The sequence below is a fragment of the Sceloporus occidentalis genome, unplaced genomic scaffold (assembly GCF_023333645.1).
Source record: "Sceloporus occidentalis isolate IW3139 unplaced genomic scaffold, rSceOcc1.0.p SCAF_1, whole genome shotgun sequence".
Classification (NCBI taxonomy): domain Eukaryota; kingdom Metazoa; phylum Chordata; class Lepidosauria; order Squamata; family Phrynosomatidae; genus Sceloporus; species Sceloporus occidentalis.
The window spans coordinates 279,524,476-279,551,869 of record NW_028316981.1 but is presented as its reverse complement, the minus strand read 5'-3'; the positions used below and the strand labels follow the sequence as shown (position 1 = coordinate 279,551,869).

Below are 27,394 nucleotides of genomic sequence, written 5' to 3'. Positions count from 1 at the left end.
ATAAACTTCTTTTGCACTTTGAACTCAGTTTGCTGTGACTGAAGTAAGGTGAAGACAAAGGGAATCTGGGAGGACTAAAGAGAAAGTGGAACATTTTAAAAGCGGCTGAAAAGGGGGATTGCAGAAGATTAAGTGGGACAGTCTGCCAAATCAGGACAGCAACAGTTAGTGCCTTCCCTCCAAATAATGGTTTGCTATCATTCTCAACTGAGGTTATAAACTTAATTTGAAGTTAGCACAAATCATTATTTGTTGCCAGATATTAAACTAGGGTCCAAAACACACGGGTCAAAGAAAGCACCTTCTGGGCACTTTGTGGGCATGGCATTCAAAGTACACATGTCCCCAAACTACCTAGAAGTTGCTCTGAGGCCTCCTAAGGTGGTTCAAAGCTGGCCCAAAAAGGCGTGGCAAAATTGGCTCTTGCTGGTGGACAGCATCCAGTCACCATGGTCCTGGAGTGATCAGGTCTGGAGTTCCTTTTTCCCCATTCTGCTTCACCCCTAGGAAATAGGGGTGGGATTCTAATGTGATGATAATGGTAGATGGGTGAGCGTGTGTGCTTACAGCACAGAACATTCCTGAGCTCCAAGCCATGAACTGAGCATCTGGGTGAGGGGAAAAGGTAAGCTGCTCTTTAATAAATCCAGTGTGCTTATTAACTTAGCACAGTAGAGCTAGCTTGAAAATTCACAGTAAATTATTATTCATTTTGGAGAGGAGGATATTCAAGGAAGAAAGAAGATTGGCTGTGAGTGTTGGTAACATACACTCATCATAGTTGTATTTACCTATGCTGACCCACGTCATTAATCAATACCAACTCTAAATGATCCTTTTGGTTGAACATTAAAACTGGTCACTCTGACTTTGGTTTAATAAGTTAACAAAATGGTGAACAGATGTCACAACTTAATAGTAAAATTCTGCTCATTAAAATGTAGATAAGAAAATGTACAAAATAGTAATAATAATAATAATAATAATAATAGGATTTATTTATAATACATGTAACAGCGAGGCTACTAAGGTTTTAATATGTCCAAAAATGAATATTTGCAAAGTGCTGAGAAACACTATGCATGTTTACTTAGAAATAAGTTCCATTATGTTCGGTGGAGCTTAATTCTGCGTGTTTAGGACTGCAGCCCTAGGTCTCAAACTGTGTTCAATAAGTATAAACTATATTGCACCATATACTCTTCTGGTGGGCCTATCCAACGGATCTCCTCTAATCTGATTTTGAACATCTGAATATGATGACTCGATTCTTACGACAGTGAGCAATACTGTAACATCTCTTTTATTTTTGATTGATGTATTTTGTATGTATTTTATGATGTTTTTACTGTTGTAATCCCACTTCGATCTGAAGGGAGAAGCGGGAGATATAAATAAAATTTATTATTATTATTATTATTTACTATATTTGAATTAGGGATTTTGAAGCTACTTCATATATTGCTTCTTCTTTTTTTTACACAGAGATTACTCTTTACACTGTGGGTAAAACTAATATACATTGTGAAGCATCCAGTTTTTTTGTCAGTCTTTCTGCAATATACAATGGGTTGGATCCAAACCTCTGCTTAGCAGAGTTCTGCTGGAGCAGGGGAATAGAATAGTGATTTTCACTAACTCCCCACTCTGCTGCCTCCCCACAGCTCCTTCCCATGCTATTCCAGTTTGCATCATATTTTCGAACATTACACTGTCTGTTTACTCTGAAAAAGATTGTGCTTTCATTTCCAAGTATTCTGTTGCTGTTCTAATACTTGTATGGCTGCATATTGTGTGTTCCTAGGTTTCTGGGCTCGTGAAATAGGCAGAATGATTGGATTGCATCATCCACTCATACCAGTTCACCACCAGTATGTTGTCACTGCAACTATCCCTGAAGTGAAAGTCCTGAAAAATGAACTGCCTGTGCTTCGAGACTTAGAAGGTTCATACTACCTAAGACAAGAAAGGGATGGACTTTTATTTGGCCCATATGAAAGCCAAGAAAAAATGAAACTACAAGAATCCTGGGTAGCACATGGAGTACCACCAGGTAATTATACTTGAAAAATAAAAATAAAAATCTCAGTCTGTAATTGTATATTGTATATGCTATTGTAAGGGTTCACAACCTCCTTTATGTAGACAACCACACTTTCACTGACAGCTTCTGCAGAACCATATAAGCAAGACATTTCAATCATTTCTGATATTGTTTGGCATAATCCTAAGGACATATGCCTTTGAGATGTTTTGCTTATATTCCTTTAACGAACCACACTGAATATCTAGGAGTGGAAATAATCAAAAGACTAAAACCATGAGTACAAAATAGATAGGGCTATAATTCCATTGGAAACTGTTCTCTCTGTGTGTGTGTCCATTTCTTCCTTCCAGTCAGATGATGATTCTGCCCAAGGCATTCAACTGGCTGTATTGCCCTGTCTTGTGCTTGTTACTATTAGTTAACATTTTCATGATCTAGATAGCATTTGACATTTAATATTTAATATTTTTCAAGAAACAAAGTGAACAGCTTTAGTTTTTTGAGGGTTTTTCGGGCTATGTGACCATGTTCTAGAAGAGTTTCTTCTTGATGTTTTGCCAGCATCTGTGGCTGGAAGATGCCAGCCACAGATACTGGCGAAACGTCAGGAAGAAACTCTTCTAGAACATGGCCACATAGCCCGAAAAACCCACAAAAAACTATGGATGCCGGCCATGAAAGCCTTCGACTTCACAAAGTGAACAGCTTCATAATGGAAACCTTTTCTCTGCTTGCTCTCTCAGCTGATCTCTCTCTCTCATTTTTTCTCTCTGATTGGTCCATCTGTTTTACTTCCCTCTGTTGATTACTCAGTCCAGTGGTCCACAGATTGCTGGTGAGGAATCAGTGTCCTATCGTTTGTCCTATTGGCTGATAAGTAACAACTATATATGTAGATTGCATACATATATACATAAAGAAAAAATCCCTTCGGTATTTTGTTCACATTCCTGTATAATTTTGCTCCCTTCAATTTAAACTGTTACAGTGAATAAGTAGGAAAATATAGATTTTGCTACCTATATAATCCAAATAATTTTAGAGCATGCTGTTAGAAATATATAATAAATCAAAATGTTTTTCTAGGTTTTGGCAAAGAGCTTTTCGAATCTGATTTGGACCGAATAATGGATCATATTGAAGCAGCAATGGAAATGGTTCCAGTCCTGAAACAAGCAGACATAATCAATGTTGTTGCTGGTCCTATAACATATTCTCCAGATATTTTACCTATGGTGGGACCTCATCAGAGTGTTCTAAATTACTGGGTGGCTGTTGGTTTTGGGTAAGTAAACTGATCCCTTGAATAAGGTTTTTGTCTATCAGTGATTACAGTTGCCCCTCCACTTTTGCAGATTTGATTATTCATGGATTTTATTAATATGTTCTTTCTAGGAATATCTAGGTCCTCCAGTGCACCTCTCTGGTCAACTTTAAGCAAAAGTCACATTGAAAGACCTAGAGATTCCTAGACAGAACACTCCACTAGGCATTTGTACCTCCTCCAGCACAATTCTATGGTCAATGTCTGGCAGCTGTTGACCACAGAATTGCACTGGAAGACCTAGAGATTTATAGAGAGGTGTTCTCTCAGGTAAAAACATAGCGTTTTTCTTATTTGTGGGTTTTCCACATTCACAGGGGTCCTGTGCCCCTAACCCAATGAATGTAGAGGGATGAGTGTATAAGTTTATTAACATCGGATAGTTACTTATGTGCATCTCTTTTGACTATAGAAGAGATTGGGTATATTCCTACACCAGATCTGATGTGTGTTTTTTCCAGAAAGTGAGTCTGGAAAATTGAGGCAAATAATGGTGAGAAAAGATTACATTATAATGTTAATTCAAACCCACTGAGTGACTTGGGCAAGTCGCACTCTCTCAGCCTCAGAGGAGGGCAAGGGTAAACCTCCTCTGAACAATTCTTGTGAAGTAAAGCCCATGATAGGTTTGCCTTAGGGTCGCTATCAATTGGAAACAACTTAAAGATACGCAACAGCAAAAATACAAAGGGCTGAAATAGATAGCCAGAAGGGGTGGCTTAAAGTAAGATTGGGGCCACTGCAACTGCATGCCATGGCCCCAATCTGCCTTGCAACCACCAGAAAAAGGAATGACAAAGGGCCACTCCTTTTTTGGGGCAGCAAAAAATTGGCTTTGCAGCCATGCTGCATCCAGAAGCTGGCTTTCTGATGCTCCAGCGGCATGCGGCATGTAAACACCATGCTGCTGCAGTGTCATGAAGTCACCTCCATGTAAACGGCCGTGCAGCTTCCTGGTGGCTTGGGAGCATGAGGCATGTAAATGCTGTACTAGCAAGCGGCACAAAAGGGCCGTCTGTTTTGACCCATAGTTAACAACTTTTAAAATCTTTTTCACAGCAGTTACATAAAATCATTGATGCTCCCATTTTATAGATGGGAGCTAATAAGCAAAATAATCCCTAGGGATTATGCTATGTAAAATGTTCTATAGGCATGCATTTCCTATATAGAAGGCATTTCTTTGGAGGAAACTGCAGGTATCCAGCATGTTATGTCATGTATATTCCAATGCAACTATTTATAATTTATGTATATATTGGAGTTAGCAGCAGATTCCTATTGTATAAATACCTGGAACATAGTTGTTTTGACTAATGTGATAAATTACAAATGTGACTTATGTTATTTCCTGTGTGGCAACTTGAAGACTTTTTAGGACACTTATTCCTTTGTGAAATAGACCTGAACCAGTGCCTTGCTTGGGAACTATGCCCTGTTTTTTTAATTGCATTGTAGTGTTCCTAGGTGACCTTTGCTGATGTGGTGAGCCATGCAATAATCAAAAACACCCTGCCTGAGTACTACATATTTGACCAATTTTACATGCCATTCATTAACACATTTGGAATACCCAGTTTCCGGCTGAAATGTTACCTGAAATAAATCCATGAGGAAAATATTTATCTCCCCTTTCCTTCCCCTTAGATATGGCATCATCCATGCAGGTGGCATAGGAAAATATCTTAGTGACTGGATACTCAGTGGTGAGCCACCTTTTGATCTAATAGAATTAGATCCAAATAGATATGGAAAATGGACAACTGTGGAGTATACAGCAGCAAAAGCAAGAGAATCTTATGGATTTAACAATATTGGTAAGACAGTTGCATATAATTCTTCAGTTATTAAAAATAAAATTGGCATTCAGTCAAAAGTCCTAGTGCTGGTGTTTGTTATCCTTCTTTCTTTTTCTGGATTAAGAGAGGACAGGGTTTGGTTATTCCTTGCCCTGTTATTTGCTGATGTAACTTACATTGTTCATAGCACATATAAAGTACCATCTTTCTTAGGCATGTGAAAAAAATAATTCTGTGTGCATGTGCAATGCATTATTCCTATTCATGAGCTTCTTTTCTTTTAACCCTTTGTAGTTGGTTATCCTAAAGAAGAAAGATTTGCTGGGAGACCTACAGAAAGAGTCAGTGGGCTTTATGAAGTCCTTAAATCCAAATGTTCCATGGGATTCCATGCAGGATGGGAACAACCTCATTGGTTCTACAAACCAGAAGATGACACTGGATACAAGTAAATGAAAGTTAAATTAATTTTTCTATTGTTCTGAGGGCTGCACACTGAAAAAGCAGGTTCCTAATTTAAGGAGAATTAATAGACTTGCCTTTGTTGGTGAAAGTGCATGATAGCTTGGAGATGTTTTTACTAGTTTACTAGTATGCCAGCTGCAGTCTCTTGCAAAGGGAGATAGTATGGGCATGGTGGCATGGGTGCTCAAAACTGGATTACAGCAATATGCTGTATGTTGGGCTGCCCTCGGTCCTGCATCTTCTGGGCCAGTTTTAAAGGCAGCACCACACAGAAAAGCTGCTATCAGATGCTGCCCATTTTTGGTTTGAAACACTTTTGCTGAGCAATTGTGTTGGCCACCTATTTGTTACTGGGTAAAATTTAAAGTTATGTTTTTTAGTGCACAGTCATTTGCTCTCTGTGGAGTTCCTTGCTAGTAGATATTAGGTATACAACATCATTACTTAATTTGTTGGCATTTGCTAAAGACATATTTATTACAACAAGCCTTCCATGACTGAAAGGCCAGCCATGGCTTTATCAGTACAATTATTTTGATGTGTGTGTGTGTGTGTGTGTGTGTGTGTTGTTTGATATATTATTATTATGCTGTAATATATACACACACACATATTGGGTATAAGATGGAAATGACTTGAAGGCACACAAGAACAAATATTCATTTTATATAATATTTTGATGTGTGTGTGTGTGTGTGTGTGTGTGTGTGAGAGAGAGAGAGAGAGAGAGAGAGAGACTTTTATTGCTGGTCACCACTTGAAAATGTATTAAGTGCAGAATGGTATATAATAAAATAAGCATTAGCATTAATGCAAGCTATGTGATTGATGAATATTTCAGGACTTGGTAGAAGTACCTCCTCTCTTTTATTGTACAAATTTTAGTACATATATTTTAGTCTGTTCACATTTAATAATGTGCTTTTTTCCTCCAAGGAGGACAGCATAGATGTTTTCTCACCACAAATCTATGAAGTAGATTAGACTGAGAGACCATGACAAGCCTCAGTAAACTCAGTGAGCTTTATGGCCAATAGGGATTTGAAACAGGGTCTTCTCATCTAGTCTGCAAAAAGCTCTTTACGGTGGAGGAGCAAATGTCAGTATTGTATATTTCCTTTTGAGAGAGTTTGTGACGGTTTTTAAATGAAAGGTAAGTCATTGTTGTGTGTGCCTTTTGATGTGTATTCCTAGATAGATCACTCATGATTGTTTTAAACGTTTTTCTTCTTAAAAAGCTTTTGTGGAGACAGACAGCCAGGTTCCAGAGTGAAGTTGCATCAACCAAGAAAATGTGTACAGAAAGGAACCTGTTGCTGGATAGACTGAGGAGGGCAAAATTTGGACAGGCACCAGCAAGAGTTGTTGAACTGCCCCCCTTATCACTGTTGCCTCATGTTTTTGTAGTTATATGGGCAGCTGGAAGGAACTATGAGCCTTTCCAAATGTTATGATCCTCCAGGAATACTTTCTCTTGGGCTGCATCTACACTGCAGAATTAATCTTCTGCAATAGCTTAGTCTTGTGTACAAGTCGCCTTGTTTGGTTTTTTTACTTCATGTGGTGTGTACTGTAGTTTGAGGCATGCCTCACCAAAAGTAATGTTTTAGAAGCCAGGAGTGAACAACCAATCATTTTGTTGTTGCTCTTAACTGCTGTCAAGTTGATTTCGTCATATGGCAGCCCCATGAATGACAGACCTCTAATTCACCCTATATTCAACACCCTGCTCAGATCTTGCAGACTCAGAACCATGGCCTCTTAGATTCAGTCTATCCATCTGGAATGCAATCTTTCTCTTCTATTTTAACAAACATTATTGTCTTTTCAAGTGAATCATGTCTTCTCATAAAATGGCCAAAGTATGACAGTCTCAGTCTAGTTATCTTGGCTTCTAGGGAGAGTTTAGGCTTGATTTGCTCTAGAACCCATTTATTTGTCTTTTTAGCAGTCCACAGTATCTGTAAAACATTTCTCCAGTTCCACATTTCAAAAAAAATTGGTTTTCCCCCATCAGCTTCCTTCACTGTCCAGCTTTCACAACCATAAATAGAAGTGGAAAATAAGATTGCATGGACAATCCTATATTTAATATTCAATGATGTATATACTTCAGGATCTTGTCTACTTCTTTCATAGCTGCCCTTCCAAGTCCTAGCCTTCTTCTGATTTCTTGACTGCAATCCCTTCTGATCAATGTTTGATCTAAGGTATGGAAAACCTTTGACTGTTTCGATTCCCTTGTCATCAAGGATGAATTTATGTAAAACCTCTGCAGTCTTTATTTTTGTTTTCTTAATCTTCAACTGTAAGTCTGCCTTTGCACATTCTTCTTTGATTTTCTTCAGTAATTGTTTCAAATCTTTGTTTTTTTCTGCTACTAGTATGGTATCATCTGCATGTCTTAAACTGTTGATGTTCCTTCCTCTAATTTTCAGTCCCCCTTCTGAGGTTAACCCTGCTTTATTTATTATATGTTCAGCATGCACGTTTAACAGATAAGAAGATAAAATACAGCCTTGCCTGACTTCGTTGCCAGTTGGAAACTATTCCATTTCTCTCTGTTCTGTCCTAACAGTAAACTCTTGTCTGAGTACAGGTTCCACATCAGGACAATCAGATCTTGAGGCACACCCACCTCTTTAAGAGTAAACCATAGTTTTTCATGATCTATAGAATAAAAGGCATTTGAACAGTATTTTGGTATGCCTGTGGTTGGTATCTCCAGATGCAAGGGGCAGTAATGGGGGCAGACTGGCACTGCCTTCAGAGGGCTGTTTGTGGTTTGGAATGGCTGCAGCAATGATGGAGTCCAAATGGAAGGCATTGCTCTTTCCCTGACAGCAGCCATTGCTTGAGGGGGCAGTGGTATGGCCTTCGGAAGGTTGTTTGAGCTCTGACATGCATGCAGGCATACTGGTGTTGAAATGGAAGGAACTCCCCCCCCCCATTGCAAATCATGCTCTCCACCAATTTTGCATTTTTTTTAATTTATAATACAAACATTTTTGAGAGTGGATATCAGTGGTATTAGAGGTACAGCTCTTGAAGAAGCAATGGTGCAAGTAGGTGGGGTGGAATGGGGTCATTGTCCCCCCAAAAGAATTTTGCCCCACCAAATGAAATCTTCCTTCATTCCTCAAATATCACAGAGAGTGAGATACTGAAAATCATGTTCACATTTCTTGGGCAATTTTGCCTCACATTTTTCTTTGGATGCATAAACTGCATTTTTAAATGTGCATTTGAAATTTTAATTTATTGCAATGCTAGGAATTTGGGGAATTAAGGAAAATTTAATGAGGGAAGTAGAATTCTTACAGAGGGGAATGTCTCCATTTTGCCTCCCATAGTTACACCTCTGGGAGGGCAAAGTGAAATTCATGTCTTCAAACATTGGCCACCAGTGAGGTAAACCAAGTTTTCTTCCTATGAAGTACTCAAAAGTAATGGCTAAGGCATGGCTATGTCTGGATTTTCTTTTGTAACATACTTATAGAGGACTTGAACAAATATGAGCCTTTTCTTTTTTGTAGTCATAGTCTGAAACATCATAATGTTGTTCAGATGTTCAAATACATATAGCAGCACATCATGCTGGCAAGTCCTGCTCCAGGGAATGCTAATCTGTAATATGGCTATTGTGTACCCACCATATTTGTATAAGAACATATGTGTTGCTGGTAATGTTGCAGAAACCATGGTCCCTAATCAGATACAAGCTTCCATTCTTACAATTTTATAGATGTAAAGTCGAAGGCTTTCATGGCCGGCATCCATAGTTTTTTGTCGGTTTTTTGGGCTATGTGGCCATGTTCTAGCAGAGGTTTCTTTCTGACGTTTCGCCAGCATCTGTGACTGGCATCTTCAGAGAAAGGTTTGCCTGAAAAAACTGGGTGTATATATACTGTGTGAGCATGCAAATCACTCCTGCATTCCCAGGCTCACACAGTATATATACACCCAATTTTTCCAGGCAAAGCATTCTCTGAAGATGCCAGCCACAGATACTGGCGAAACGTCAGAAAGAAACTCTGCTAGACCATGGCCACATAGCCTGAAAAACCCACAGAAAACTAATTTTATAGATATTAGTCACATTATAAATAATGACATGTGAGTTGCTTAAAGCTAATTGAAAACAGTAGACATAGTGTGTTAGTTTTAAATGCATATAACCATTCTTTTTCTAGGCCTAGTTTTCGACGCACAAACTGGTTTGAACCAGTGGGTCGTGAATATAAACAGGTGATGGAAAAAGTGGGTGTGATTGATCTTACTCCATTTGGCAAGTTTAGCATCAGAGGCAGTGATTCTGTTAAACTTTTGGATCATCTATTTGCAAATGTGATCCCCAAGGTAAATTGAAATGTCATAGTTAAGTTAATCTAGGATCACATTTCCTAAATCCTAGAGCTTTATGCATAGTCTTACTAATGTGAAATCAGAAATGTATTGAATCCAAGGACCAAACTAGATGAGATGTCAATCACGCAAGGAGCAATTACATGAATGGTTATTTAAGAATAAAATGGAGATGTGGGGCAATCTGGATTGGGTTCCCTGTACCAGCAGTTTACTTTGTAGAAAGCCAGTCATCATGTGATTGGTGTCTTGTCTAGTATGACCTAAATTTGAACCAAAAATCATATTCACCTCACTGCCTGGGTAATCTGGTCCAGTCCTGGCCCCATCTGATGCCCATACAGCGAACATAATGATGGATCAGAGCTCTTACATCTAGTGTATGTTGGTTTTATGATATCTATATATGTTAGTTCATCGATCTGTTTTGGAAAAGTCAGACGTAATGCATAGAGGCTTCATATTAACACACTACCTCCAGTTCATGATGGTGAATCAAATTCAAATTCAGCGGATAGATATGGGAATAATCCTCAATAAATGTAGATGCTAATCACTTAGAAATTTGTATGGAACACAGCAAATATAATATTTTGATATGTTATTTCTTTCCTCAGGAAGAGCATATAAAATTAATTGCCAATGGCTACCTGAAGGAAATAATAACCAAAAAGAGAGAGAGAGAGAAAGAGAGAGAGAGAGAGAACAAAATTCCCATTAAAATTAGCTGGATATGCTCTTCCAACTCTTTTGCTTCCCACTTTTGTATGGTAGAAAGAACTTTACTTGCATGAAACATTTGCGTGCCACTATGTGATCATTTGTTGCTATTTTTCCTATATAGGTTGGTTTCACAAATATAGGTCATATGCTAACCCCAAGAGGCAGAGTCTATGCTGAGCTCACAGTCTCTCATCTGAAGCCAGGAGAATTTTTGTTGGTTACTGGTTCTGGATCAGAGCTTCATGACTTGAGGTCAGTATACAGTTTAATTATAGAAATGTTAAAAGCCCTTGAGGTGACAAAAATAGTGGAGGAATTAGTATTCAGGGAAATCAGAAGCTTTGTTTTATGTGTACTCTAAAGGCTTTATCTGAAAAAGTGGACAGGGAGAAACAACAGACAACGATTGCCCAAGGGTTCCAAGCCCAAGGGTTTTGAACTGGGATGGAGGGGGGATCCATCACACATGGCAACATCTTTCTATTACAGCTTCAATAGGTCTAAAAAACAAATTTTAAAAGTTTTAAAATTATATTTTATTATTTAATTGGGTATCTTAAATTGTATTGTTCTTGATTAAACTGGAGATGGTGGGGTTGGTCTGGTGAATTTACCAGAGACCCAATAGTCCCCCCTCCCTTTAATGGTAGTTGCTGCTTCTATTTTATTGGATTGTCAAGTTTATTAATCCAAGTTTCTTAATCTAATTAAATTTCTTAATCTAATCATGCTTTCATGCATTGTCAGTTTGTGATTTTTTTCCCCTGAGAAATAAAAGTGCTGTCTTATGTATTTAGATGGATCGAAGAGGAGGCAGTTAGAGGGCAATATAATGTTGAGATCAAAAATGTTACAGATGAAATTGGAGTATTAGGTATAGCTGGTCCATATGCCCGTGAAGTTCTCCAGAAGTTAACAACAGAAGATCTCTGTGATGCTGCATTTAATTTTCTACTGTCCAGACATGTTAAAATTGCTGATATTCCAGTTACTGCAATTAGAATATCCTATACAGGTAAGTCAGAGAGAAATGGTTACTATTGTTTTTAACCCTATACTTGGATAACTGTTTGTTGATCCAAATCCACAAAATAGTGATACATTTATTGGGCCAACCAAATGCAAAAAGTACATGTTGCAAGCAGGCAAAGATGTTAAAAAACATACAGGAGGGAAAAAAATTAAGACGATGTTAGTTCCAGGCCTGCATTTTGTCAAGATGTAGCTGTTCTCAGTTGGGATGGTTTTTGAGGAAAATTCATGCAGATGGGCTCCCCTTCCTTCTTACCATGTGGGTAATCTAGGAAATAAAGAATGTTTAAGTTTCATTCACAAGACAAAAAGGGATGCTCTTCTAGAGATCCAAGTTGCCCTCCCATCCTTTTTGAAGCCACACACTTCATTGTTAGGCAGAAAGCACTGAATTTCTAGAGAAACCCTCCATGTCTTTGCATTAGGAAACATTTTTGGGTGCTGTTTTGGTAAAGCATGCCAAATGTAGCCCAAATTTTATAGAAAAACGTTTTACCTTTGTTGAACATAGAAACCTCAAATAGTCAAGTCCCAGTCCAGACACTTTAGATTTATTCTGGTGTGCCCAAAATGCGACATCTTACATCCAGAAAACATATCCAGTAGCCATGTTGGCCCTGTAGTAAAGTACAATAACATGAAGAATCCAGTGAAGCTTTGAAAGATTGCAACATGTATTTTTTGCATGTGGTTGTCCCAATAAAGATATCAATGTTTTGCACATTTTGGATATTATCTTACTTTGTCACATGACCAGCATGGATACTCCTGGATGTGTTATTGTTGTTGTGTTCTGACTTGACACCAACCCTTTGACACTGACATTTCTGATTTCACACAAACCCCTATCATGGTGTTTTCTTAGCAAGATTTTTCAGAGGGGGTTTGCCTTTGCCTTCCTCTGAGGCTGAGGGAGCGTGACATGCACAAGGTCACTCAGTGGGTTTCCATGGCCAAATAGGGATTTGAACTCTGATCTCCAGAATCATAGTCCAACACCCAAACTACTGCACCATACTGGCTCTCACCTTGATAATTGTGCTTTCATATAATCCGGCTATGGGTGGAGGTTAATATTTGTTTTCATGTTCCAATTTTTAATTATTCTAGACTTTAGTTTTTCGTGGGTTATTGGGCTATGAGGTCATGTTCTAGAAAAATTTATTCCTGACATTTCACCATCATCTGTAGCTGGCGTCTTCAGAGAATGCTGACATGGAAGAGAGGTGTGTGTGTGTGTGTGTGTGTGTATACACACACACACACACACATACACATACACATACACACACACACACACACACACACACACACACACACACACAGTGTAACCCTGGGTAGGGAGGAGTGATTTCCATGTTAATCTGTGTATTGTTGATGGCAAGGCCTCAGGATGAGAAGATATGCAAAGACTCTAGACTTGACTTAAGTTGCTAATTTTGATTTCTAACAGGTGAACTGGGCTGGGAGTTGTATCACAAACGAAAAGACTCTGCAGCTTTATATTCTGCTATCATGGAAGCAGGCCACGAACATGGAATCGACAACTTTGGAACATATGCAATGAATACATTAAGACTAGAAAAAGCTTTTCGAGCCTGGGGAGCAGAGGTTTGAAAATAGAGGTTTTTTACACATTTTTTGTTTTGTTTTATTATTTTGCATTGGGTATTAATCACAAGTCCTATCAAATTATTGTCTGTTATTCAGTTTTATGTTTTAAAAAGTTTTAAAAAGTTACTATTAGGATTTATATTTTTAAGTTATATTCATCTTTCCCCTAATATGAGTCCCAAGGTGGCTTGCCGACTAGATTAAAACAAAATATAGCTAAAATAATATATAGTATGAACTTTTTTTAAAAAAGAAATAAGGTATTAAAACAAAGTAATAAAATTAAAATTTAATTTAAATTAAACTACATTCAAAACATAATACTGTACAAAGGTAGGACATATCCCATTAAATTACGTTTCTCTTACACCTAGCTAACAGTTAAAGACCTGTGAAAACAAAAAGGCCAATCTATCTTGCTGTGAAAGGGAATTTCCTAACCTGGGAGTAGCCACTAAGAATGCCTTCTCTCTTGTCATTACCAAACATGTCTGTGACAGTAGTAGGACACAGAGAGGCCTCCCCCTGTGGATTTTAAAACTTAGGCAGGCCCATATAGGGAGATACAATCTTTCGGATAGTTTCCCAAGCTCTATTGCTGGGTTTCCAGGCTTCAAGACGCTGTCTGAAATCTCAGGGAATTGCTGAGTTTCCTTGGATCTCCCTGCGAAGAGACAAATAGTGTAAGTGGCACTAGTGGAGGCAAATTTTATTTTCAATATATGAGGAAGCTTTAAAGCCTGGGCGCCCATTGTCACCCTTTCCTGATCCTTACTAGCTGTTGCACCAAAAAGCCAACAGCATGGGGAGAAGACTGCAAAAAGAATCAGTGGGTACTTCTGGATATAAATACAGTGGATATTTGAAGTCATCATGCCATTCAAAGCAATAGGCAACCCACATGACCTTTCTTGCTGCAGAAGCATTGGCAAAGCAGCACAGGGCTTGGAAAAAACAGGGCAAGGTCTGGTGGTGAACCTTCTATAAGTGGTGGCAGCAGCAGCAGCATAAGACCAGGGGAAATTCACCATATATCTTGTGTGAGACTATGGGTGACATGAGCCCTGGTTGAAATGGCAGCAGTTGTTGTAGTTACTACTGTATATATTCATGTATAAGTCTAGAAATTTAGGTTAAAAAATTACTCAAAAAACCTGAGTCAACATATCCATGAGTCAATGTAAGTATGGTTTCTTAACTCTTATTTTAAAAAAAGAAACTCCTCTGGTGAAAGGTAAGAGCATAATCTGCCCTGCAAGCCCTGAGCCCCTGCCCACTCTCTCATACATCCAGCCTTAAGAGTGAGCACAAACAGTTATGCCTGCTGGAATTTTGTAAGTTCTTTTGCATTGTTTTATTTTGCTTCATCCTTTAGGTTTTTTGCTTTATGTCCCTAAGTTTTACCCACAACTTATCCATTGGTCATATTAAAATCCACAATTTTGGCCCCAAAACTTGCCCATGACTTATACATGAGGTTGACATAGTTGAGTATATACTGTAGATGCATTCTGCCATCTGCTCACGCACTAGAAAATACCCAGCTGTGTGTTAGACATAAAAATCTGGTTAGCTGGGTTTTGAACCACATTCTGCTACCATTTATCCAGAGTTTGCTCACCCCTGTTTCCCCAATGACCTGACCTAGAAGCAGTTCTAGTCTGCCTCCCATTCCTTGCTTCCCCTGCCTCTGTCACATCAGAATTGTATCACCTGGACCCCTTCCCCTGATATCATAAGGGCTTGCCCCCGTGGTCTCAGATTTCGGCCTTGAAATCTCAGGGAATGGGGTAATGCTGACAGGTAATCCAAGTTACTATTACTTATAACTTTTCTGTTTTGCAAGAAATAGTATGTTCATTACATTTGTGGTACTAAAACGTCCTTTCTAATACATTGGTTCTGTTTCTTATGTGTTACACAATTGGGTTAACATCTCCTAGTAGCATGTTTGGGTGAAATTCGTCCCTAGAGCAAGTTTTAATAATTAGAACATGTGCCATTCAATACAAAGACTTTTCAGCTACTGAAGTGCTGGGGAATTCTGCCCAAACCTCATTTTAGAAAGTTACTTGCAGAGTAAAGAATTTATCTTCAGAAAAAACATGGCTAGTGAAATAAATGAGACCTACATTTGGACAGCTATGTCCAGGATTGTAGTCTTTATTTTTGAAGCATTTCTAATTAATTTCCATGCTGTTCATTCCATTTATAAGAATTCTTTCCCCATTTGTCTCAAGGTGTTTCTATTCTATCAGTCAAAATATGCACTGAATGTACTTTAGCCTGTGTGTGACACTCCAGATCTCTCCAAAGATATTAGCATATCTCATTGTCACACAATAGATGGGAATGGTTGTTCTCCAGTTCTTTATTGTTCCAGTTTCCAAAATAAAATGGTGGATATGTACACCTCATTGCATGTCCACAGTCTTGAAAGAATTAAACTTCCAATCATGGACAGAAGGTAACAGGCTGGATGAAAAACAAATACCACAGGGATTCATCAAGGCTTCCTGTCAGAGGTTCCTAACCTCTGATTTAGACAATACTGAGCTGGATGGCTTGAACATGAGAGAGAGCTTTCTGTGTTTCTACTTTTTCTTGCAAAAAAAAAAAAAAAAAGAATACTAATATTATTATGACAACTTCACTTACAAAATGCAGTGACCATAATCCAGCAGCCAACAATGCTTGGCTAGATTTCTGTCTATATGTGCAAAGCCTGCTGTGGTCACCAAATCTCATGCAGAAAGTACACATCCCAGCATTCCTACTAGCTGAAAATGGATAGTACAGTTGCACAGTCCATCCACCTGTTGATCAACTTTTTACACCAAGGTGAGGATTAGGAAAATAGACTTGTAAAAAAAATTACTAGCATTCTTCAGAAACTCTCATATCTTTTAGTGGTGTAAGATAGATACATTTTTTTGGTCAAATATACATACCATGGGGCTAGGGTTATACAAACACCAGGCTACATTACACTGCAGAATTAATGCAGTTTGACACCACTTTTAACTGCCATGGTTCAATGCTATGAAATTCTGAGATGTGTAGTTTTCAAATTACAGCTCCCCTGATTCCATAGGATGAAGCCATGACAGTTAAAGCAGTGTCAATTCTACGCGGCACAAAAGCAGCCTAAGACATTTAACAAAACAGATTTTACTCACTGGATATCAGGAGGTTACTGGAGAAGTGAAGAAAATATGCCATCTACTGGTTAGCTAGTTATTAAATATAACTGCTTTTGTTTCTTTCTTCTTTTAACAGATGAATTGTGACACCAATCCTTTGGAAGCTGGACTAAAATATTTTATAAAATTAAACAAGGTTAGTCCTAAACATTTTTAGAGATCTACCATTACTTTGGAACATTTTCTCATGTATGCAAATAAATGTATCAGTACATCATCTCTGCATAACAAGTTCAGATAGAAATACATTTCTATAACACTGTTCCTAGTTGTATGTTAAAGGAATTCTTTCATTGTATGAAGTTTTTAAATAGATTGCTTGATCCTCAGCATGTCCCATTAATTAATTCTGTCTTTGACATCTGCCAAAGAATTTGAGGCTCAAAACTGATTCTTTCCCACAACTTCTCATATGTTTGAATGGCATTTTGTTTTTAATTAATTAATAATTAATTGTTTACTGTCCTCATTGCTTTTTCTTGTTGAATTTTTATTTACATGCCAGATCAAGCAGTTACAAATATAATGGCAAATTCACTACTTGTGGCATTTAAAATGATGAAGTATTGTATTTTAGTTGATTTACAGATATAAGAAATGTGATTCCTTTCTTTCTATTTAATTCAGTAATACTTCTTATCAATGTACTACTGTGAAGTTTCCAACAGACTTGCCAGCACACCTGTAGTCCAGCATTCTGAGGTGGATCCAGACTTAGGGCTGAAACAGACGGCCCTGAAGGGGCAGCTTAATGCCGCCCCTTGGATTGCTGGATCAGGGCCGCAACAACCACACATTGGGGCCCCGGTCTGGCTTTTGCCAGCCCAAAAAGAAGCAGCACAAAGCCACTCCTTTTTGAGCTGGCAAAAAGCCTGCTTTTCCACTGTGGCAGTGGCTTTGCAACGCTCCTGTGGCATGCAGTGCATAAACGCCACACACTGCCGGAGCGCCGCAAACCAAACTGTGGTCAGGTGAGTGACTTTATGGTGGCTTCCTGCTGGCTTGGGGATGTGCGTCATCTAAACCACATGCTCCCAAGCCACTGGGAAGCTGCTGCAAAGGGGCCGTATGTTTCACTTCTTAGTCATATTTAGAGTAGACCAGAGTCTAAAGAAATTAGCTCTTAGAATCCCCAGCCAGGGTGGTTGAATTCTGTCTTGGCTGGAGCGTTCTAGGAGTTGTACTCCAAAAATATTTTTCTCAGTAGACCAACCAAAATAAGTGGGACTTACATTAGTAATTACTAATTTCAAAGAGGCCTACAAGAATGACTACATCTAGATCCAACTATCTCATAGCAGCCATTCATATATCTCTGGGCAGTGATGTAGGGTCAAGTCGATTGACTCGGACTCAAGTTGCTTCACTTACTTGACTTGGACTCATCTTGGCAATAAAAGATGTGCTGACTCAACTTGAGTCATGACTTGTGTATTTTTAGCAACTGACCTTTTGGCCTTGGTTCAGTAACATAACGCATTCATAACATTTCATGGGGGAGGGGCAGCAAATAATAATTAATTTAATAATTTGTTTTATTTATATACCGCTATTCCAAAGATCATAGCGGTGAACAGCAAGTAAGCTAATTAGCAAGTAAGCTAATTTGCCCCCAACAGTCTGGGTACTCATTTTAGCGACCTCGGAAGGATGCAAGCCTGAGTCGAGCTTGGGCCCTTTTGCTGGTCTTGAACTCGCAACCTTGTGGTTTTGAGTAAATGGCTGCAGTACAGGCATTTAACCACTGCGTCACCAGGCAACAGGCTTGAGGCAGAAGGATCTGCCCTGTTGATGTGCAGTAGGGGTAGGCTGCTGAATAAGTAGACAATATTTTTTAAAATGCAATCTTAATACATTGTCTATGATTTAAAAAATTACCTAATTTTGTGAACAATTTAAAAAATAGTTATTGAAAGTAACATGCACCACACACACCCATACCACCTCCTCCTCTTTTTTTCTCTCTTAAATTTGACTCCCAGATTTGAGACTCATCTTGAGATTTGACCTGAGAGTATCTTGCAGGAACTTGAGTCTCAGCTTGAAACTTGATGATAGAGACTTGAGACTTGACTTGAGACTTCCATTAAAAGACGTAAATATATCACTGCCTCTGAGAATTTTACTAGTGGGAAAGTTCTAAAGGTACATGATGCAGTTAAAGTGAAAGTAAAATGCATTTTATTCCATTGATCATGTTAGAGTATTTTGTGTGTGTCCTGTCAGTTTCAATAAAATTTGCTTCTAGATAATTCATACTGGTGGAGTGGATAAGAAATGGAGCTTTCAAAAATGTTATGCACCAATTTCTCTCTCTCCCAAACTCAAGACAGGGACTGGCATAGGGAAGAGGTCATTTTTCATCTACATAGCATAAATGTAATAGTTATATTTTCCCCTTTTCTAATGAAAAGGAGATTGGATGAGATGTTTTAGCTTATTAATGATCAACTATATGCATTAACCTTTTTCTTATTGTCCAATGAAGTTATAACCTCAGTTTTAAATCTTTATCCAGTGATTCTGAAGGTAAAATCAAGATAGTGGGTATAGGTTCTTTTTATTAAATAAAACAATAATAAAAACGGTCATTTTCTCAGTGTAAAAAGCAACCAGGAATCACAGTGCACTTTACTGCCTAGAGGGTAAACAGAAAACCATACAGAAAGAAAAAGAAAGAAGAGCCTCTACACTAGATGAGCCCTCTACACTGCAACCTGTTCAAATAGATTGATCTCAAACCAAATGAATGATTGGGAGCACCGCTAATAAAATACTGATACTCAGTTATTAGTATATTCTCATAATTCTCTGGCAAATAACTTGAAATTTCATTGGGGAGAACAGAAATTATGCTTAAACCTCTCTCACCCTCTAATGAATATTTTGAAAGAAAAGAGCAATAGCCATAGAACAGATACCAGTATGTTCAACACCTGAAATTTTAGTATGAACATCCCTGCATATTTCAGAGCTTTCTCTTACAATCATGTAGACTAGAGATTTAGGTCAAGATCCTCCATCATCAGATGATAGAACTCCTTCATTGTAGGTCTGACAATGCTGCATCTCCATACCCTACTTTTTCAGCCAGCAGTGCCTCAGCTAAAGGTTTTCTGGCTGAAGCACTGCAGATTGGGGCACTGGGATCTGGGATATCACCACAATTGCTTCTATCAACACACCCCATGACCAGGAGAGCATGGAAAATGTCATTTCCCTGTGCCCTAATCTGCAGTGGCTCATCAACCCTCTAGTTGGGACACTACATGGCTGAAAAGGTAGGTTTAGGGAGTCATATTCAGTTGTTAACAACTGTAAACATAAATCCCCAAAGTTACAAGACCCTAAGTCCATGTCATGATTTTGTAACTACTGAAGAGGATCCCAGCTTCAGAATTACAGAGGAGAAGCTGGAGTTATGAACATCATAAGTGGGACCATGAGAAATTTCTCCTTGTATATCCCTTTCTTAAATCAACTAAGTATGTATAAGAAGATATTATTATTGCGTTCTGTGTAACTCTTCCCAAGAGTTCAAAGCCACTTTCATAGGTTATGCAGGCAGTGACCCACCAAGACCTCTTACAGAGCAAAGACCTGCTTAGGCATGATTAGCAGAATGGGAGAAATTAGTTTAGGGCTCAATATTTCATCCAAGTCAAATAACATTTCAGTTTGCTTGTTTGACTTGTTTTGAACCCAGTAAATGTTTGTGATGTTTCAGCACGCTGTACTATCAGTAAAGATACAACCTTATTCCAATCAGATATATTCCCTGTGTAAACTCATAACATTCTCACTCAGCTTCTATCACACAGAGAGAAAGAACAAAGAGAGCACATAATTCCTTTGCTTCCTTTTTCTTTTTGTGGTTTTAATTTCGATTGATTTTCAATAAAAAGTGAAATGACAAATGATAAAACAAGATGAAAACATAAGGACAAATCAATAACCTCATAAAACCAAAAATAAGAAACCAAAATATGATGAATGGGTTACAGTATGAATGGGTATTTTGTAATAAGGGAGATTACAGAACATTAGTTCGTTTCAGATGTTCCCTCCACACTGAAACTGAATGTGTGGAAAGAGTAGTGAGACTGTCCCCTCTTGTTCTGTCTCCATTCTTTGCTCAACAGAAGAGGAAGAAAGCATTCACATGTATGTACAACTGAATATAATAATAATAACAACAACAACAGGATTTATTTATATGACACCCAATCACTGGGAATCCGGGCGGCTTACAACAGAGAGGATAATAGACTGCCCTCAGGCTTACAATCTAAAAAGACACAACACAAAAGGAGAAGGGAATGATGGGGGGGGGATCAGGTCCAGCATTCTTCTCTCCCTCTGAGGCCTGGACCAAGGCAGATGGACTGGAGGGAAGGCTCTTTTTCTTAATTGAGGCTGGACCCATTGGCGTTGGGCCTGTCCTTTCACTCCCTCCCAGGCCAGAAGATGACAGTTGGAAGACAGTTGTTGTGTCTTCCACATAGTCATTTGTGTGCAGTTATTCTGGCATATAAACCTTTTTTTTACACCTTTCACTTAAGGGATTAAGCCATTTTATATATTTGTGATTAAATTATGTGAACATTTCATATTTCTCAGAGCTAACACAAACATTTTGCTGCCCAAGATGGAAGACAAAATAGCTGATTTGATGTACAGAACCTGATTATACTGGAAACTGAATCTTCTTTCAACACTAATAATGAGTTGGCATACTCCTGAAGGCACTGGCTAGTATAGGAAGCAAAGCAGAGGCTGTATGATTCAGCTTTTTCATTTTTCTTAATGGTAGGGCTTACAAAACTTAAAACAGATACCAATAAAAGCACAGATCATAGAAAGCATAGAAAAGCTAAAATATAATCTATAGAAGTAGGGATGCAGTGGCTTAGTGGTTAAGATGCCAATTCTGACTATCTGAAGATTGGAAGGTTGGCATTTCAAGGCCTGAGTGATGCATGATGGGGTGAGCTCCCATCACTAGTCCCAGCTTCTGCCAACCTAGCAGTTTGAAAGAATGCAAATGCAATTAGATAAATAGGTACCACTTCAGTAAGAAGGTAACAGCATTTGGTAGAGTCATGCTGGCCACATGACCACCAGAGCGGTCCTCAGACAACACTGGCTCTTTGGCTTAGTAATGGAGGTGAGCACTGCACATCTCCGTTACTAAGTTGGTTATGATGAGACATTCATGTCAAGGGACTACCTTTACCTTTATATATAGAAGTAATCAAAGTAATTTAAAAACTTGCCTTTGCTAAATCATCCTAGCATGGTAACAACATCATACAAAACCCCTTCCATGTTCCTGAACAAATTATGGCCTAGTCTGCCTCCAATGATACCATGCACCAGAGCTGTTTAATTAAATCACTGCTAAGTATCAAACTGGCTCAAATAAAAGTACGTTTTGTGTAGGATTAACTTGAAGTTCCTACCTACATTATAACGTGCAAAAAAAAAAAAAAAACCAACCCAACCCATATAGAGTTGCTATATTGCAACCTGTATGCAAGGTTCATTTTGATTCCTATGTAGAATTAATCACTTTCAGATTTCCTCATTCTTTGTGCAGAAGGAGGCATCCCAAGTCCTAATTTTGTCAGTGATGTTGACTGTGTTGCCCAGTTTCTAGCCCTCCAGCAACACAAAATGCCTAGTTTAGACAAACAGCTAAATTCTGGTCTGATCATTATCCAACTGTGAGCTTTGGGTTCACGTGTGCCCTCTCCATTCTCCCCCTCCTTTCCATACAAGGAGGTCGTGAAAGCTGATGCTTCAAGAATGTACAACAGTAACATGGTAAAATTAAAACTCAATGAGCAGTTGTTTGTTTAATGAAAGCATTTAACATAAACCAGAATCAAAACATGATTTTAGATTTTAGTTTGTTAACTAACTTTGGCTCACTCTGCCTCATTCCCAGTCTGTACCATCCCAGGTCCAATATCTTTCAAACCTAGCTATAGAACGGTGCATTCTCACCCAAAATGTCAATAAAAATTGGCTTACTGCAAAAAGAAAAAGCATTTTAAAGGCATTTAGGGAAAGAAGTCTAAATTATCTATCTGCTTCAAAGGAAGGAAGAAATTCACAGATAAAGCCAAATAATTTTTCTTCTCAACTGTGGCTTAAGAATATAACGTGTTCAGAACAACAAATCTTCCATATATTGGTTTCCTTTGGAGCATAAAGACTGTACAGTGTTTACCTGTCAAGGGGATATGATTTTGAACCCTGTCTTGAAATTGCTCAAGAATGGCCAATAAAGAATAATTAATTTCAAAATACTACATAGGCATGGCCTCTTGTGTGTTGTAAGGTGATGGTTAAAGCAGATTGCAGCAGATGTCGCTGTTCTCTTTATTCAGTTGACTAGCTTTGTGTATATAATTTGGATCGATTCCAGATCTCATAAGATATTTACCAAATAAATTGCCCAATTAAAACATGTAGCCATCTCTTCTTGACAGCCATTTGCATATTGAATTATAATATTTTTGTTCCTAGAGACTCAAGCACCATTGTCCTTAATTGCCTCCTTTTATTTTTCTGACCAGATAAGAAAACAAACCCATAATTTGGGAGTTTCTGTCTACACACCACTATGTGCACTTCGTTTTTGTTTTAAATAGCAACTACTACTGAGAATAGCTCTTCTTTCATTGTTTCTGAAAGTAAAACACAGTGCATAGAAGAATATACATGTTAAAACTCTGGAAGACAATTTTATGCAAGTTACAGTTTGATCCATGAATGCTCAAATTAATCTTCTTTACATTCACCCCTCCTTTTTCACAGGGGATCTGTTCTGGACCCCCTTGTGAAAATGGAGTTTTGCCTATATTCAAGCTCCATTGGTTTGAATATAGATGCGGGCGTACGCAGATGCGCACCTTGGGCACACGCCCCATTATTTCCCCCTCCGTTCATCCCTTGTGCATAAGTGAGGGATGTGGATTCCAAAACCACAAAAATGGAGGGAGGACTGTATTACAATCTTGGTACCTTTTAGTTATCATTTCTAAAAAAATAAAAAGCCAGGCTAATATACATTTCCTGTGAATCATTGAAGAATCATATTCCTGTTAATCATATTATCATTATATACTGTATTTCTAAAGGGCCTGGAAAACAGAAACTGTAGACATTTTCATTATCAAAGAAACTGACTCATAATTCTCATCCCACTGACATTAAATGTATGTATGCATGCATGTCTGTATGTAAAGAAAGGAAGCCTATATGTAAAATCCCTTTCTTTTTTAACAAGTAAAGCAGTAATTCTAGCTAAGCAACTCTAAACAGGTATTAGGCAGCATTTTCATTACCGCAGAACTGGAGGGGGGAAATCTTATTTTTTTTATCACTTGCATGGTACTTCTGCTTTTCAGAAGCAAAAGTCTGTTACTCTGTGTAGGCAAAGAAACATTAGGAAACAGTCTTGTTTTGACAGATTATCCATAAAGGAGATTCTGGTAAAGGACAGCTGTTTGAAGTGGTCATGGCCATGTAAGTGTGACGGAGATCTGTCAGGATTTTACAACTCACGTGATCAAGTTAAAAGAATGGCTGAAGGACTGCCTGGGCCATGACCTTTTACATTATTATTATTATTATTATTATTATTATTATTATTGTATTATTATTCTGTAGAATCAGTATGTAGAGACATCTTGTAGCACCTTTGAGACTAACTGAAAGAAAGATGTTGGCAGCATGAGCTTTGGTAGACTTCAGTCTATTTCCCAAAATGCATCTGAGGAAATAGACTGAAATCTACAAAAGTTCATGCTGCCAACTTCTTTCTTTCAGTTAGTCTCAAAGGTGCTACAAGATTTCTGTACATAATCATCATTATCATCATACACGACTCTTTTCAGAAACAATCAAGACAAAACATTAAAACCTGCCAAAGGAGTACAATCTAAAGATAATAAAATATAAGTGTACAATAATTATAAACAAATTATACAGTTAAAAGACAATACTACAAATGCAGCTGACATATAATCAAACATAAAGTTATAAAATTCTAAAACCATATCAATGTGAAGTTCCTAATGCTTTGGAAAACAGAAATGTCTTCAGTTCAGATTTAAAACTAGCGAGAGAAGAGGCAGTCCACAAATGTTCAGGAAGGCTATTCCAGGAGTATGGTGCAACAAGTGAAAATGGGTGAAGCCTTGCCAAGGAAGAGGAAGTATGTGTGAGGCTTTCTATAGGAGATGCTTGCATTGCACAGCAGAATGTGATTGTAATATGCATGAACAATACACACATCAAACACACATTTGCATAATCCTTTTTTGTGGACACGTATTACACAGGGATGTTTATCACACTATACTCTTAAAGTGCTACTATTCCACTTTGACTCCTCTAGCTGCCTCCTGTTGCATTCTGGGATTGGCAGTTTTAAGGAGGGGTATTTAGAATTCTCAGGCAGAACAGGAGGCAGCTAGAGGAGTCAAAGTGGAATAGTAGCACTTTAAGAGTATAGTGTGATAAACATCAGGGTGACTAGATACCCTAACCACAAAAGAGAAGGTACCACAGAATGTAGAACATTCAAGACAAGTGTAGGACATTTCAAAATAAAGGCTACAACACTCATATAAATATAAATTCATGGTTCTTAGTCATGCTCAAAATGGAGGACATTTTGGAATTCTTCCTAGGCAGAAGGCTGAAATGGAGGACATGTCCTGGAAAAGGAGGATGTCTGGTCACCCTCCATATTATATGCCTTGTTGCTCAAAGCTATATTTTGTGACATTTTGAACTATAAACAGAGGTCAGAAAATCTTCAGCATTTGACAGCACTAATTCAGTTGATTTTTATACAGTATTTAAATTTCTCACAAGCAGCAGTAGTTAGTCCAACAAAACAAAACTTTGGAAGCAAGATCATAGACATTTCCAACTCAGCTGTTCGTCTTAAAAGAGTGGTGTGCATAACCTTTTGCAAACAAAATATTAGTACTTCCTTTAAAAATGGGTATTGGGTTTTTATTTTTTCAAATTAACCCTTTAATACAACCTTTAATTGTATAATGGAACATTAAATTCAACATAGATTACTGGTGAAACTATCTCAGGGGCTACATGACCAGAGGTGCAGAGCCAAAGTTCATGATAAATAGGAACCATGCCATCCTATGCACCTTTTCTCTTTTAAGCTCTTGAGCAGTTTAAGAAAAAAAGTAAGGACAGAAAAATGGGGTAATGACAGACTTAAGATGATCACCAACTTCATTATTTTTCTTTCTCATACACACAGAGGCAAAGCTTCATCCCAGCTTCTTCTGTCACAGTTACACACACACACACACACACACACACACAGAGCTTTTGTTCCACTCACGCAGTCCCGTTCTTTCACGGATTCACATTCACACATTCGACACACTTTTATTCGACACCCACCCACGCACACTCACACTCCCATTTACACTCATTTTGTGAAGAACCATCTTCCTCAAGCTTACCCCCACACACCAAATTTTCTTGGTGGAAGGGAAAGGTAGGAAACTTTGAAAGATACCCCTTGAAGGTGCCCTTAGGGGTGACTTTGAATGGAGCATGCTTCCCCTGCCTCCACCTTTCCTTCAGAAAATGTCAAGGAGAGAGAAGTTTGAGAAGACATCCTTTCAAGGAGCTTAAGATGCCTTACATAGGAGGATGTTACTGGCAGAACAGACCTCTTTCACCTTTCCCTCACAGGCTGCCAAGGGGCAGCAATAGAGGCCCAGGTGGGAAATGTAAGGAGAAGGGAAGCAAGGGGATGAGGCCAAGGATTAAGGGAGCCAGACTGAAATGCTTTCCTGGCCCAGTCTGGTCTGGAATGCAACAATTCCTCTTGTCTTTGCTAACTGATACTTTATCTTTTCTATGTAACTCCCCCACCTAACTCTAAAGTCTCCATTCACTTTGCTGAAATCAAGCTTGAATTGAAATTTTGTAGACTGTAGATGCATAATGACAAACTACCTGGAACAATTATACTACCCTAACAGATTTTTCCTCTTGGAAAGTCATTATTGAATCATCAGGCATGGCTGATATGAATCATTTCCCCTGTATTATCATTATGCAGAATTTAGAAGATTAAATAATTTAAATGTTATTTCTTTCACTGAATCCATTGCAATATAGTATTTTGTAAATGTAGAATTACAGTGGGCCCTTGGTATCCGCTGGGGTTTGGTTCTGGGAGGCTGAAGTCCCATTATACAGAATGGATAGTAAAATGGTGTCCCTTATATAAAATGGCAAAATCAAGGTTTCTTGATATATTTTCAAAAATATTTTCAAGCCAGGCATGCTTGAATCCAGGGATAAATAATCAGTGGAATTGGAGGGCCCCTCATGCTCACACAACTGCTCATGTGATTGGCATAGGAAGGGGAAATTCTCTGTCTTCTTCTAGCCCACTCATTACATCTTAAAAATCTGTTCCAGTGTGTCAGAGACCCACTGGAACAAATCTGGGGAAGACAAGGAAAGGGCCACTTGCATGGTGTTCAATTTCACCCATTGTTTAAATAGTCCTTTTGTTTGTTTTTAAAGATTAAACATTACATGTCTGATATTTTCTAGTACAAATTAATTTGTGACATGTTTTTTTGAAAGGCTAAGGCAAATCAAAATTACTTTAGCTGTCTCCCTGTTTATATATTCATAAGAGCTAACTGCCTTCTATGCAATTAATCTAGAAGTGACCCACTAAAGCAATTCACATCTGTTGCCAGGTCATACTCAAGGCTCCAATTAGGATTGCTGCATTAACCTTCAT

The 27,394-nt window shown here is 38.2% G+C and overlaps 1 protein-coding gene across 1 annotated transcript in view; it reads left to right on the top strand.

Moving 5' to 3' along the window:
* DMGDH (dimethylglycine dehydrogenase) overlaps positions 1 to 27,394 on the top strand; it is a 49,424-nt gene that overhangs the window by 17,320 nt on the left and 4,710 nt on the right. Inside the window, exons 6-14 of the mRNA XM_089494675.1 lie at positions 1,805 to 2,053; positions 3,134 to 3,332; positions 5,019 to 5,188; positions 5,465 to 5,618; positions 9,829 to 9,994; positions 10,845 to 10,975; positions 11,521 to 11,738; positions 13,209 to 13,366; positions 16,649 to 16,708. Coding sequence (XP_089350801.1) covers positions 1,805 to 2,053; positions 3,134 to 3,332; positions 5,019 to 5,188; positions 5,465 to 5,618; positions 9,829 to 9,994; positions 10,845 to 10,975; positions 11,521 to 11,738; positions 13,209 to 13,366; positions 16,649 to 16,708 — 1,505 coding nt within the window. The remainder of the gene's footprint in view (positions 1 to 1,804; positions 2,054 to 3,133; positions 3,333 to 5,018; positions 5,189 to 5,464; positions 5,619 to 9,828; positions 9,995 to 10,844; positions 10,976 to 11,520; positions 11,739 to 13,208; positions 13,367 to 16,648; positions 16,709 to 27,394) is intronic.